The following is a 16,464-nucleotide window of genomic DNA, read 5'->3' as shown; positions in this document are numbered from 1 at the left end:
GCAAACATTAAAACTGTAATTCACTTCCTTTCAATCTAGTACTTCTTCCATTCTATTGAGCTTCTCTGAAACATCTTAAAAGCAGAAGCTACACAAAGTGTGTGTGCCCGTGTGTGATGACACTGAGGCAGAGGGGGAAAGAAAGAACATGGAAAGAGGCAAATCTAAATTGAATCTACGCTTCAGGGCTGTCCCACTACCCTGGGAGAAAATCTGACGAGTTCCAATGAAACCGTAGCCAAGATGGAGCACATCAAAAGCACACACACACCTAATTATATTCCAGTGTGATGTAGTATTGGCATACACATACACTGAATGCTCAAATGCAGTGCCATGTACAAAACTACTGTTTTATTATTCTTTTTTTAAAAACATAAAACTCATTTCATTAGACATTAACCAAGGTGAAACTGCTGGGCTCGGTTTAAATGCTAAAATTTTCAAATGACTGACAGCAGATTCTAAACAAACTATGCACTGCATGTTAAAAATAGTCATTTACATACAATCTGAATCACATGTACATGCAGGGACTGGCATTTAATGTCGGTGTTACCATAACAACAAGCTTATGAATCCTGTCAGAATATCAAGCAGCTGATCGTGCTTCAGAATGACAGCCATGTTTTCAACTGTAGTGCTTGAGTTTTAAACGAATGTCAAATGTACTCAAATGTCTTACAAGATAGAAGGTAATTATTATTGTCTTGCAACATTCTGCTTTGAAATACTAATTTGATGCTTTTCACGTGCAGTTTGTGTATAGTCTTTAAAATAATCTCACCCATGAACTTTCCTGTTCAGGTTCAGTTTCCTTCCAGGGAGGGAGATACCAATTCAATACTGAGTCACAGTACTGATGTCAATACGAACATGAAATTCTAGATCTGTATTGGTATGAACTGAACATGTTTTTCTTTTGTTGTGCCATTAATGGGTGCTGTGTTGATAGACAATACAAATCTTTCGTATTATCCTGGAAATGTCACCATCATGGCTCCAAAGATTCACATAATTTTGCAACAAAAGTTCCAAGTCAGCATTATTACTTAGAGCATAGGTTTCCAATTCTGGTTCTGTGCTACCCGCCGTCCTGCACATTTCAGGGTTTTCGCTGCTCTAACACACCCACTTCTACTCAGCAAAGGTTGCTAATTAGCTGATTAGTTGGATCAGGTGTGCTGCGAGCAGGGAAATCTAAAATGTGTAGGACAGAAGGTACAGAGGGTTGGGAACCTTTGACTTGGAAGTTAGTAATGAACATCAGCCAGTACACAGAGCTCCAATAGCGGTACCAATTCAAAGATGAAACAAGTAGAACTCTGCGCCAATAGTGTCGATGGGGGATTGAAGAAAAACAATTCCAAACATTTGACTTTTCTGTAACGTTGACATGGTTTTGAGCCATTTCAAAATCAAATCAGTTTATCTGTTGCATCAAACATGCCAATTTCAAAAAAAGTTGGGACACGGTGTAAAACGTAAATAGAAAAAGAATGCAATGATTTACAAATCTTGGAAACCCTATGTTTCATTGAAAATGGTACAAAACAATAAATCAATTGAGAAATTTTTTTTTTTGAAAACATGCTCATTTTGACTTTGATGCCAGCAACATTTCAGAATAGTTGGGAAAGGGGCAACAAAAGACTGTAAAAAGTTGTGCAATGTTTGTTTAAAAAAAAAAAATCCACCTTATTAGCTTAATTGGCAAACTGTTCAGTAAAATGATGGGGTATAAAAAGAGCATCCCAAAAGGCTGAGTCTCTCAGAAGTAAAGATGGGAAGGAGTTCATCGCTCCTGAAAGTCTCATCTCATCTCATCTCATTATCTCTAGCCGCTTTATCCTTCTACAGGGTCGCAGGCAAGCTGGAGCCTATCCCAGCTGACTACGGGCGAAAGGCGGGGTACACCCTGGACAAGTCGCCAGGTCATCACAGGGCTGACACATAGACACAGACAACCATTCACACTCACATTCACACCTACGGTCAATTTAGAGTCACCAGTTAACCTAACCTGCATGTCTTTGGACTGTGGGGGAAACCGGAGCACCCGGAGGAAACCCACGCGGACACGGGGAGAACATGCAAACTCCACACAGAAAGGCCCTCGCCGACCCCGGGGCTCGAACCCAGGACCTTCTTGCTGTGAGGCGACAGTGCTAACCACTACACCACCGTGCCGCCCCTCCTGAAAGTCTGCATGAGCAAATAGTGCAACAATTTAAGAACAACTTTCCTCAATGCAAAGAATTTGGGAATCACATGTACAGTACATATCATTAAAAGATTCAGAGAATCTGGAGAAATCTGTGTATGCAAGGGACAAGGCCAGAAACCAACATTGGATGCCCATGATCTTTGGGCCCTCAGGCAGTACTACATTAAAAATAGACATGATTCTGCAGTAGGGTTGGGCGGTATTACGGTAAGAAGGTATCCCGAGGTATCCAAAAGTACCAACGGTATCGGTCTCATTACCGTCATTTTAAAAAAATATATAATATCTAAATAAATATGGAGTACATGAGGTCATAATATAAAATAATAAATTGAAGATCATCCCGAATAACTGTGTGATCGTATTTTCACTAATTCTATCAATTTCCTAAAGAAGTTCTCATCGCGTGCAGGGTTGTTTGTTGTTACCATGGCAACCCTGCGTGACATTTGCAGTCTGACAGAAAGCTTCGCAAGAGACTGAGAGCGGGGGTGTCATGGCTCAGATGGCTAAGGCACCGTACCATAAATCCGGGGACCCGGGTTCAATTCCGACCCGAGGTTATTTCCCGATCCCGTCTCTCTCTCTCCCCCGCTCATTTCCTGTCTCTCTATACTGTCCTATCTAAAAAAAAAAAAAAAAAAAAAAGAGACTGAGACCGCGGTTGAAAGATGGCAAGTCAAGATAACGAGTTAGTGGCAAAAAAAAATAAATACAACATGGGCAGTGTGGCAGTATTTTGGTTTCAAACCAAATGAAAAATCTAATATGTCCCCTAAGGCACACCATAGCCTGGGGTACTCCACTTCCACGAGATCTCTCCAATGAGTTGTGTTTTGAGTAGGTTACATGAGTAACAACAAGGTAAAATAATATAACGTATGACATTTGGGATGTGGGTAATAAACGTTTGAAATGTCATCTACTGAAGAAACGGAAGAAAACATCATAGCGTAAACTGTTAGGTTTCTGGTGGGAATTAGCAATGCGCTTGCTATCTTTGTTGGGTGTGTTAAACCGTATGGATTTAAGTGGAATAATTGTAAGGAGTTATGTGATCAAGACAACGTTTTAAGCAAGGTAAGGCCATTTGATTATTAATTTCCCTGCCATGGCATGACGTGGGCCCATATGATTTTGCCTTGTGCAGCTATCACGCATTTGAATTAGGTTCGCCTCATTTGCGCTGAAGAATATGGTTTATCGCGCAGTCTAAACGGACTTGGGTGTTGGTTGATTCTTTTTCTTTTTTTATTTCCCATGCTTGAAAGGGTATGATCCTGCTCATCGTGTACTTTTTTTTGATGGAGTAGGTGAAATAGTGCTGCAAATGGCGTTTCAACGCAGACATGTGTAAACGACAGTTGAATGCTATTTTCAAGATGAAGGAAGAGTTGCGTGATGCTTTGAAATATCTCTTAATCCATTCATCAATGCACAAAATTCGCTTTGCTGCTTAATCCATACCACAATGCACATAATTCGCTATGCTGCTTTTAAATAGTACATTTGAGGCATAGGCGCAGGTCTGGACAAGGTCCGCCGGTATAGGCGCACGTTACACAGTAGGCCGAAACAAAATATTATTTTTTTCTCGGTAATACCGTATACCCCGGGAAAACACAGAGACGGTTTAAAGGTATCAGAATTTGGATACCGCACAACCCTATTCTGCAGTGGAAATTGCTGCATGGACTCAGGAACATTTCTGAAAACCATAGTCTTTGAACACAGTTCATCACTGCATCCACAAATACAAGTTAAAACCAAATATAAAACAATATTCAAAAACACAGTCACCTTCTTTGGGACCAAGCTCTTTTACGATAGATTGAGATGAAGTGGAAAACTGTCCTGTGGTCTGACAAATCGAAATTTGAAGTTCTTTTTGGAAATCATGGACACCGTGTCCGCCAGGCTAAAGAGGAGAGGAACCATCCAGCTCATCAGCACACAGTTCAAAAGTCAGCATCTGTGATGGTATTTGGGGGGGGGGGGGGGGGGGGCATTAGTACACATGGCATGGATAACTTGCACATCTGGGAAAGCACCATTAATGCTGAAATGATGTATACAGGTTTTGAACCAACATGCTGCCATCCAGACAGCATCTTTTTCACAGAAGGCCTTGCTTATTTCAGCAAGATAATACCAAACCACATTCTACATGTATTACAACTGCATGGCTCTGTAGTAAAAGAGTCCAGGTGCTCAACTGGCCTGCCTGCAGTCCAGACCAGTCACCCATTAAAAACATCTGGTGCATTATGAAGCACAGAATCCAACAAAGAAGACCCCAAACTGTTGAAATTATAAACTGAAATTATTTGAAATCATGCAAGTATGGGACAACATTTCCCTTTCAAAACTACAATTACTGGTCTTCTCAGTTCCAAAACATTTACAGACTGTTGTTAAAAGTAGAATTGATGCAACACGGTAGCAAACATGCCCCGTTGTACCTTTTTTTTTTTTTAAATATGTTGCTGGCATCAAAGTCAAACTTGGCATACATTTACAATAAACACAATTTCAGTAGTTGATATATTGTGGTTGTACCATTTTCAATGAAATATAGGGTTTCCATTATTTGCAAATCATTGTATTCTGTTTTTATTTACACAACGTCCAAACTTTTTTTGAATTGGGGTTGTACAATGGTAATTCCATTCTAGATTGAATTAAATCCTAGAAACAGGTCAAACGCACGTTTTTGAGACATTTCACCAACAAGAATCTTGGATGGACAGACGGACATGCAGAAAACCCAAAAATATAATGCCTTCATTACTTGGTGGCAGAGGCATAAAGAGTGATGAGAACATCCCAACATCCACGACCATCTACACTCAGTGTCACTATCCAAACACACGTGCAGAACTTATGCAAACATTCCAAGCATTAAAGTAAATACTTTCAAAAGGATTCTATTTAACAGATTATTAAATGCATTATCCAACTTGTTCAGTCAGAAATTTAATTCCATTTGCTCTCAATTGCTTTACTCCAGTTCAATTAAGGTGTGAAGATGAAGTGTGTTGTTTAAATTGAACCATCAATTATTAGGCTGCAGGCAAACAGAGCAAGTGAGACCTGTGGGAAACAGATGATGAGTAGCTTTGAAAGAGTACAAAATGGTCACAGTGGCCGGCTGACTCAGCTGGTCAATAAAGATGTGTGATGAGGTCTAGCCTTATGAAAGATATAATTAACAACACACTCAAGCCTAGCCATAATGCCATAATCTGGAAGGTCACACGCACCTTCATGTTTCCACCAATCAAGTCAGGCGGCTCCTCATCCGTCTCCAAGGCAACATTGATGGTGGCGAATGGCCGACTGGCCATCTGCTGCATCTCTCGTAGGAGTTGCTGAGAAAGTAGAGAAAGCATAAGATAATGCAACAGACTTACAAATACACACAACAATCCCCCCACACACAACTTTGTATGCAGATAAAAGCAAGAAACAATAATGAATCAACCACTGACAGTGAAGCAAACTGCTTGGGATGTACAGAAATGGACCTTTTGAGAATTAAAATGGAACAAAATCTTGTTTCAATAATAACAAATGACAAAAAAAAGACCAAGAGGGAAAAACTGACAAACACAAAAAGAATTAAATCTTCTGAAAGCTCTGCTGTGACAACTCAGAGCTCCTTACTTTTTCACTGCCTCTTCATGCTCACAAAACACACAGTAGGATTTTAAAACTCAATACTGTGCCCTCTGATGTACAACTGAGCAGTAAAGATGAGAAACTGATGTATTGATCCAGTATCTCAACATTAGAAAGGACATTTTTGTACAGGCAATGTTTGAATATCAGAAGGGAACTTGCATTTACTCAGGCGAATGTGCCTTTCAAATTCATTTGAACTACACACAGATCAGATTTTCCTACCTGTGAAAGCCAATTTGCAGGGAGTGGGGTGGGGGGGGGGGTAATCCACCTGCGGTCACGGATGTCAGAAATTAAACCTCATGGACTGAAGTGTCAGGATTACACAAGTACTAAACTGAAGTGGTTTGGTACGGGGTCATGGATTTCAACCTGCTGTAGATTTGTATTATCGGTTCCCAGATGCAACATACTTTCAGGAAAATACAACAACTTCACTGCAATTTTATTGCCAACACATTTAATTGTTTAGCAAATATTGCATCTTGGTGTTCCATTTGGTGTGTTCGGCCAAACTACCGCTTTGTAAGCTTCTAAAAATTGTAGCCTGTGATCGGTCCAATATATCAAATCACTACTAATGACAATGTATAAACTTTAAGCTCTACAAGACATGTCAGAGCTTACTCTCTTAGCTACAGTCCGAGTCCAAAGGAGAAAGATTATTTTGCCGATAGGCAATTTTGATTCAGATATTTTTGTTTATACCGTATATAAAACATTATGCTGAAGAGAGCTGGTGTGTGTATACACACATACAAAATATATTCATGTAATATATTGATAAGCTACTGTATGTTGCATGACAAGTTTTATACATTTAGCTTGAACAAGTGAGCGTGCAGAATTATCTGCTATATTCTAAGAAAATCAGAAAAGGGAGATACGTAAAGTTTACACAAAGATGGGAGATCTCTTCCATTTCTAATTCTACTGCACTTACTTCTCTTTGATATTTATATAAAATTCATGAGCTTAGCCATGTGACTCTCAAAAACAAAGATAACCAGACGCTGGTACACATTAGCCTAGGAGTGTAAATGGATTATTTCTCTAATGATGCTTAATTTGGATCTCTAATTAATCCAACTCTGCCCCAAAGACGTCAGATTAAAGGATTTAATATTATTGCCTCATAGCAGAGAGTGAGTGCATGCAAGTGAGAGAAATAGCCTTGCATTAGGTTAACAGGAAAACTGTTAACATACACAAAGGTTCTCTGAAAACTCTAATGGTCCAAGCATATTCTGAATGTGTGCACTTATCTGTGAATAAAAGGGAATGGGGGTAGGGAAGAGAGGGATGGATGAATAATAAATAAATAAATAAATAAATAAATAAATAAAATACCCTGCCCTTGAACAAAGATGCATCCAAAAGCAAGGCTGCATATACTTAGTTTTGCATTATTTATGTATTTATTAGCACATAAAAAACATATAATACAAAATAAGTAATACATGCAGAATTATTTTTTGATATTGAAAACATAAAATAACTGACAAATGTGCAGGAAGCAATAAAACCCATAAGGGCTACTCTATGATGAGACATTCAACATTTATTTCAAAAAATATATATAAATAAAAAAGCCCACACAAATACATACAAAAGCTAAACAAAAAACCAAGGTGTGGCAAGTGTAATAAGAATGGTGACAAATGTACCGACACAGAATATGATCACGAGAACAGTTATGATGTATTATTTAAGTGATCCAGCAGGAAGAGAATGGTTAATTTCTTACATTATTTTATACGTGTGGAATTTCTAACACAAACTGGTAATTGGGTTCAACAGGAAGGACCTCTGAATCTAATTGAAAATTTAAGGCCCGGTCCCACTGCACTTACGGATGCAAAGAGGATGTAAAACGTAAAAAAATCTTTGCCATCCGTTGGAAAACGCTATGCATCCGTTGTGTACTCATTGCATACGTGCTTCATACGCTCTATCCATCGAGCATCCGCCCACTGTGATTTCATCCGCGCAAAAAGTTTTGAGCTGCACAAAACTTTTAGAACGGATGAACTTTCCGCCGTGTACGATGTAAATCCGCGACATATACGAGCAACAAACGTTCTATGCCCGTTATCATCCGTTAAACGTCTGCTGTATCCTCTCTGCATCCTCTGGGCATCCTCGCAACTCACATCCGCTGCAGCTGAAAACGGAAAGAGGGAGGAAAGATAAGGTACATGAAACGTCTATTCATCGTTAGTAGCACGGAAATAGAAAGGATGTAAGCGTATGCATCTCGTATATAAAGTATTCAAAACGGACAAAGCGTTTATATCTGGGATGTATCTCGTATATTTAGGATGTCTGGAGTATGTCTAGAGTATGTAGAAGGACACCTAGCGGACAATCGATATTTTGTATAAAAAGGGGGAGAAAATCATCTAGTAGTAGAGATGTATCGATGTAGCCGCCAGCACGTCTTTCCGCTTTATGCTGACGGCGTGCGTGCTGCATCCCTTTATATCCGCGGAGCAGACGCAATTCATACCCCCCGCATGCGCAGTGAACGGTCTGCATCCGATATACATCCGCGCAACATCCCCTTTGTTTCCGTTAGGCGTACGTGATGCATCCCCTTCATCCGCTATGCATCCGCTCTTTCTGCTATGCGTCCGCTTCTCAGTTATCACCGGTAACCCCTTCGGAGCTGTCATCCACTTCCATCCGCTTTCATCCGCTAGGCTTCCTATGAACATGCGTTTAACATCCCCGCTATATACTACCCACGTCCGTTCTTTTCCGTTCTGTTTTCGCAAATTTTCGCCAATTTTGTCCATTTCTGGAGCGGATGAAAACGGATAGAGCCACCCCCGAAATTTTGCTCGTCCGCTGTGTCCTTTTTGCATACGTTTTGTGTCCATCGGCCAGTGGGACCGGGCCTTTAGAAAAAGTTATCCTAGGAAAGGTGCGGTGGAGATTGGCTGAGATTGTATTGTAATTATAAATTTGAAAGTCGAAGTAAAATAAATTTTGAAAAACATACTGGGAGTAAGTTGTGGATAGATTGAAAAAACAACAGAATAAAAATGGTTTAAATAAAAAATGGGGAGAATATAAAGAAGTGGAACTGGCAAATCTATTGGAAAATGTTATTCTGACAAAATGTTTTTGCAGAGTAAAAATACCATTGAAGTTGCTTTTAAAGGTGTTTGCCTAAACCATACTACAATACGACATGTACGGATAAATCATTGTGTAACAGGCATGCAAACTGGTCAGGGGTGAAAAAGGTGAGAAGGGTGCATGGACACACGGCACACGCGCAAAAGTACATTTCGTAGTCTACGTTACAAAAAAAATTGCAACCAGTGACATCTTGAATTTAATACAGTACAAAATAACTTTCCATAAACGTCTTAATAAGTTACTGTTGAGTGGCCGGTAAATTGTACCATTTATTTGTCAGTGGCCGGTAAAGTTTGATATTTTGTGAAGTTAATTTTCACCCCTGTGTACAACACAGTGGGCTATTTACAAAAAGGTATATAATGCTGCCTGTCCTATCTATCTAACAGACCTACCCCAGAGGACACACCTGGCCAATCCCTGGCTGTCAATTTTCTTAAAGACACCACCTATTTGAAATCGGGGCGGATCTAGAAAAATATTTATGGGGTGGCAAGAGGGGGGCAGGAATTTGAAGGGTGGCAACGTATTACAGACATATATATACTGAATTTAATCACAGTTATCACAGTTTGACGACAAATAGTATGTACACACTACAAAAGGGCACGGGCTGCCATTTACAAACTCATACAGACAAACGTAATCTCATGCTTTTATTGTTCACGAAGAACACACATTCTCAGATGAGGTCTATACCGTTTCTGGACAGTTTTAACATAGAAAGAAAAACACCCTTTTTTTCCAGAGTCAAGAGACTCCCTGTGACCCCGCTGTGCTATGTTTTCTGTGGCTGTTAGAACTAAAATTTCAGCTAATGTTTTAACGTAGTATTGATTTTAACAAAGTTATCACGTTTTTACAATATATTTATCATGTAATAACATAACATCACGTAATTTCATGATACAAAATTATCACGTTATGATATTTTCATGTAATAACGTGAGAACACCTCATCAAGAAATAACGTGAAAATATGGTTTAACGTCCTAGGCTAGAAAATCTACCATAGTTTACTATGGTTTTACCATGGTTTTTATGTAGTAACCATGATTCTACCATGGTATCTCATGGTTATTCAAAGTACCGGTACTATGAACCAACCATAGTATTACTATGGTTCATCCATGGTAGTAACCATGGTTCTACTATGGTATTTCATGGTGATTCTAAGTACTATGAACCAACCATAGTATTACTGTGGTTTATCCATGGTACTGCAGTAGCTGTGGTAGCATCATAGTTGTATGTGTAATAGGTCATAGTAACTACGAAATTAGTTTAAAAAGGGATAGTATGGTTTTTAAAAGGATGCACTAACTGTAGTATTACCATGCTTTCGTCCAACAGTCAATGCTGTAAAGAAGGATCTCGATTAACAGCCCAGATACATTAACATTTACTTAGAACCTAAAAATTTAAGTGAACATTGAGGTAAAATGCACCATGGTTTTCATGGTTACCCAAAAAACCATGAAAACCATGAATAACTATAAACCATGGTTAGTTTTCATAGTAAAACCATGGTTAATATTCGCAGACGGCCTAGCCTAGCCTACTGTAGAACTTGGGTCGAGCAAAAACACCGAGCAAAAACATGGCTGAATCCTGAATGACTCCTATTTGTATAAATAGGGGACTACATAGGCGGCAAAACGTAGTGTTTTTCCTGCCATGGAAGTGCACTTGTATATTGAAGAGGAAGCAATTTGCATTACAGCCTTGAATGAGGATTCAAAATGGCGGCTCGGCTCAGTTTTCCCTTCCTCCTTCAGTATACAAGTGCGCTTCCATGTTTATGCAGGAGGGCTGATAGAAGTGGCGAAACATTTTACTTTTTATCGTTTCCTTCACAACTTGAATACGTTGAAACAAAAAATTATGACTAACGCCGCTTACACTAAAATATCGAGGGAAATTTGTAATAAAAACTTTACGGTTGGCAATTTCGACGTGGAAATTCTCGATCGGTCGGGTTACCGGAGACACACTTTTTTGGGCCTTACATGTATAGTTGAAACAAAAAATTCAACTAAATAACCTTCTCCAACCTGATTTTTATCCTCTCAAAATCAGCATCGCAACTATGCTAGCACTGTTCATTCATTATAATTTCATTTCTTGATAGACAGTTAATCAGCTTTTACCTCTGTCCTCCCATGTCTCCTTTCCTCGCGACTCCTGGCTCCCTCGCTTCACGCCTCTCAATTTTCCAAAACAACCAATCTCTGGCGTTATCTCGTGCTGCATTCGCCGCAGTCAGACATTGGAAATTCGCGCACGTAAATGTCAAATTGGCCGTAATTTTTCTTTGAATTCGTCGCTGCCAACTGGGGTGGCAAGGCTTTCTTTTAGAGTGGCATTTGCCACCCTATGCCACCCCGGTAGATCCGCCCATGGTTATTCACCCCCGAGCAAGCTGGAAACTGTTCCATTGGTATGTTCAGATCTAGTCGCGAGATGAGGTTGCCAGATCTCTCTATAAAAAGGTGACTTTGCGGTCTGAATCTGTGGAATATTCGTAAGCGAGGACTGGCAACCAGCAGTGGGTTGCGCACCAGCTGATCAGAACTCCAATGGAAAAGAAGCACGTGTTAGTAACTGTTTATCTCGATTGGCTGTAACCTTGTAAGTGAAATGTCTGGTAACAATAACGTTGTAGCCTGCCTACCCCCCCCCCCAAAAAAAAACCCTCTTCGGATCTACATGATTCACACAAGTGACCTATTTTGGGACCAAAACGGCGAATTTCGCCGAAAGGTGAGGAGTCTGCATATGTGGTGTAATTATAAGTCGAGAAGAATTTTTCTATTTAACACGTCTTATTCTTCTGATGACTAACATTTTTTGCCATCTTGCTGGAAACAAAAATGTTATATAATTTTTCCAAGTGAGGTTTATCTATAAGAATTCCTAGAAATTTAGTAACTGAAAATTGTTCTAAAATATTGTTTGCCGTATGTACATGAGGCCAAGTGTTTGTTTGATGGGTTCTAGGCATGAACATGTATTAACTTGTCTTTATAATTGATAACTGGTTTAAAGCTAACAATCAATTTTCATCAACTCGGCATTCATTTCAGATACTAATTTTTGTCCATCTTTAATTGTCCATCTTTAATTTGTCCATCTTTAGTATTTCCATCAATAAGAAAATATTGGAACCATCAGCAAACAAAATGAAAAATACTTTTGATGAAGTCATGTATAGGCCATTTATGTAAATGAGAAATAATAACTGCCCAAGAACTGATCCTTGCAGCACACCACAAGAAATGAACCTATAATCTGAGGGTGAGTTACTCCACGATACAAATTGTTTATCTGATAGGCAGCTTTTAAACCACAACAATTGAATTTCACCGAGGCCATAGAGAGTTTCTGTAATATGTCATTTGTATGTATCATTTCATCAGATACTCTCACACTTAACCCCACAGGTGAAACGGTGTTGGCTAGCTGGAGGGTTAGTAAGCTGATCCAATAAAAATGTACACCAAATGCATGAAAATCACCTTGAGTCTTTGTTTTTTCCTCACTGCCCCAACTCCCCAAATGTGCAGAAACTGAGAATGCATTGTGTAATGACAATCAACAGAACCCAAACCCCCTTAATCCATGCATATACTTCACAACATTTTTGTGATGTCTAAAAATCTGGCGGAAAATTTATCTGGATATTGTGCTTACAATGAGGAATGCTTGACTAAAAACACCTAAATGCTACATGTAACCTTGTGTGTGTGTGTGTGTGTGTGTGTGTGTGTGTATATATACTTTATAGTGGACAAAGTACCCAGTACAGATCCTGCTGGTCAAATGCTACTCAGATACAAGTGAAAGTTGTCCTGTCTAATTTTTACTTAAAAGTACTGAAGTACTTGCTTTAAAAAAATACTTAAAAGGTCCCTTTGCATCGTTTTTTCATTAATTGTGCGGTGGTCTCTAGTATGAATGAATGCCCTGTGAGCCGGTTTTGGTGAAAAAAAAAATGCTGTGGTTCTCCTGTTCCAGGCTGTTCTAGTTTGGTGGAGGAGTGGGTGGTGGGAGAACAACAGGATTTCAGCTCTTACTCATTAATATTCATGACATGCAAATGTGTTACCTCTGATTGGCTAACAGCAATCAGTAAACGTGTTACCTCTGATTGGCTACAGTCCCAGCACTGTGACGCTACCTCCAGTGGGTCAGAACAAGCGGATGTGGGTGCCTTTGTAAAAACTGTTTCGATTGGCTATTATGGTCTCGACATCGATGTTTTGACCAATAACAATGTAGATGTGGCAACGGGGGCGTGGCCGAGCGTCAGTCTGTGAATGGAGGGTGGAGTCAGGGAAGGCAAGTGGCAGAATCACTGCACCTGACGGGAATTAACGTGTGTCTTCCCCAGTGACTGCACCCTATAAAAGGAGAGGGAGAGCAGAGGAAGGGAGCTCTCTCCCCAACCAGAACACGTGTGTGTGTGTGTGTGTGTGTGTGTGTGTGCGCGCGCGCGCGCGAGTGAGAGAGACTGGGAGAGTGTTAAGTAAAAGCTGAAAAGCTAAAATAAAAAGAGTTTTTGAGAACTCAGTTCTGGCCTGCTGTGCTTCTGTGCTCCACCCACCACAGAGTCTTCCTACAATAGATAACACGAATTTTACATCACATTCAACGAGATTTAAACAAGACTAAAGATGGCAACTTACAAACGTGTAAACATCGTTGGAGTTAATGAAGTTTGAACAGCATGAAGGAACAAAACCCCAATCCCCCGAAATTAAAAAAAAATTCTCAACAGATTTGGCATAATATAAAAAGGTCGGAAAAAGCAGAAATCTGCCGAAAAGCGGAAAACTCTCATCCCTGCCTAGCTTGCGACCATGTCATGCATGCTAACGTGGAGAATATGAACACGCTATTTTGTAACAAAAACCTTCGAACAAAAAAGTTCATGTTTTACTTACAGCTTGTGAGCTGGTGGTCGATCGTCTTGACTACAGATCCAGGTATTAAAAACAGCCTCGAAGCAAAACCACTACTGAAGGCACCTTAGTTTGAAAAAAGGTCACTGTGGTTGAAATGATCAGAACACAGTACTAACGTTGCATTATACTTCGCTGGTGGCATTCCAAAGATAAATTCCAACCATGTTCAGACACGTTTTCAACTTGCTGTTAGGTGCTCTTCGTGAGCTACTGACGAGATGGGCTCTGCTATCTCTCCTCGCGCTTTCTTCCCGTGGGCGGTCGCAAGCCAAGGTGGGCGAGGCCATGAATACTAATTTTCGAAGTGACGTCACTTCGTAGGGCTTTTTTAGATCCGCTCATTTTTCCAACTATTTTCTTTCATAAGCTAATACAGGGAATGGGAGTAGAATTACATTTTCACATGCAGCATGCATATGCAACTCAGTGAACTATGGTATTTCAAAAAGAGCCAGTATTAAACGTTTTTGGTGGAAGGGCACCTTTAAGTATTAAAAGTACATTTTGTCAGTCAATGCATCGTTGTATTATTGCCACAAGGCTTACAAAACCTCCGTTACCAAAGACAGAAATGTGAATTCACAAAATGAACGCATGCTGTGCCATCATGATGGTTTAACATTAAGCTAGCTAGTCAGTGAAACTCCACCTGATATGCTAGCAAACTCTTTTCAAACTCAAAATCATATTCGGTAGTTAATGCTACTCGAAAAGAAAACAATGTAGAAATTTTATTTGGCAAGATTATGCTAAAACATTTCTGAAAGGACTTCAGATAAGTTAAATGTTATTCATGTTAGCGTAACTCCATTTTTACATGCTAACTAACAGTGTCCAAGTTAACTAGCTGTGTGTTAACATTAGCCGTGGACAAGGCTATGGCAACTTTGCGGGCAAATCCATAGAAAGTCATTCGACTAACCAGACTGCATGGCTATTGTAACGTTATCGCTAGCTCTAAAAGCACATACAACTTTGTTGCAAGCTTTCTCTTGGAATAAAACGTTTATATCCCTCAATATGCTTCCACAGGTTGGATGGCAAGTTTTTGTAGGCTGTGATGTGGTTCGTTTTTGGCAAACAATGCAAACGATTCAAACAAAACAAATCTTTAATCCATTCAGAAAACTGAAACATGGGTTCATGGGCCATGGGTGTGTGTGCATTCCCCAGAAGAAATGCCTCCTTCCATTCAGCCATCAACTGATCATGTTAAATTACGCTATGGAGAAACCACTGAACTTGATTTTAGCCCAAAGGTGGGCAAACTACGGCCCGCGATCCATTTTCAAAGCTGCTTCTTAGTAACGAGGACCTTGATAGAAATGTAGTGGAGTAAAAAGTATGATATTTGTCTTTCAAATGTAGTGAAGTCCCCCCCCCGAAAAAAACAAAACAAAACTCAAGTAAAAGTACAGATACTCAAAGTGTACTTAAGTAAATGTACTTCATTACTGTCCACCTCTGGGTGTGGGTGGGTTTGTTTGTTTGTACGTACGCACGGCTCAGCATAAATGAGTACACCCCCTTTGAAAAGTAACATTTTAAACAATCTCAATGAACACAAACAATTTCCAAAATGTTAGGGTGGTGCAAAAATGAGTACACCCCACACCAAAAACTACTACATCTAGTACTTTGTATGGCCTCCATGGATTTTTTAATGATAACACCAAGTCTTCTAGGCATGGAATGAACAAGTTGGCGACATTTTGCAACGTCAATCTTTTCCCATTCTTCAACAATGACCTCTTTTAGTGACTGGATGCTGGATGGAGAGTAATGCTCAACTTGTCTCTTCAGAATTCCCCATAGGTGTTCCACTGGGTTCAGATCAGGAGACATACTTGGCCACTGAATCATTTTCACCCTGTTCTTCAGAAATCCAACAGTGGCCTTAGATGTGTGTTTAGGATCATTGTCAGGTTGGAAAAGTGCACGACGACCAAGGGCACGGAGTGATGGTAGCATCTTCTCTTTCAGTATAGAGCAACACATCTGTGAATTCATGATGGCATCAATGAAATGCAGCTCCCCGACACCAGCAGCACTCATGCAGCCCCACATAAGGACACTGCCACCACCATGTTTCACTGTAGGCACCATGCATTTTTCTTTGTATTCCTCACCTTTGCGACGCCATACAGTTTTGAAGCCATCAGTTCCAAAAACATTTATCTTAGTCTCATCACTCCAGAGTATAGAGTCCCAGTAGTCTTCATCTTGGTCAGCATGGGCCCTGGCAAACTCTAGGCGGGCTTTTTTGTGCCTGGGCTTTAGGAGAGGCTTCTTTCGTGGACGGCATCCATGCATGCCATTCCTCTGCAGTGTACGCCGTATTGTGTCATGGGAAATAGTCACCCCAGTTTGGCTTTCTACTTCTTTAGATAAGTGCAGTGAACTTGCATGCCGATTTTCTTCAACCCTTCTCATCAGAAG

The 16,464-nt window shown here is 40.0% G+C and overlaps 1 protein-coding gene across 3 annotated transcripts in view; it reads right to left on the bottom strand.

Moving 5' to 3' along the window:
• Nucleotides 1–16,464, bottom strand: part of atrn (attractin) — a 123,624-nt gene that overhangs the window by 10,826 nt on the left and 96,334 nt on the right. For 2 of the 3 annotated variants that reach the window (XM_060925725.1, XM_060925726.1), the window contains exon 27: nt 5,491–5,598. In XM_060925725.1, the coding sequence (XP_060781708.1) occupies nt 5,491–5,598 (108 nt within the window). Of the gene's footprint in view, nt 1–5,490; nt 5,599–7,477; nt 8,076–16,464 lie in introns of those variants that run through there. The other variant, XM_060925728.1, reaches the window with a different exon arrangement.

The sequence above is a fragment of the Neoarius graeffei genome, chromosome 7 (assembly GCF_027579695.1).
Source record: "Neoarius graeffei isolate fNeoGra1 chromosome 7, fNeoGra1.pri, whole genome shotgun sequence".
NCBI lineage: Eukaryota > Metazoa > Chordata > Actinopteri > Siluriformes > Ariidae > Neoarius > Neoarius graeffei.
This window is presented reverse-complemented; position numbering and strand designations above follow the sequence as displayed.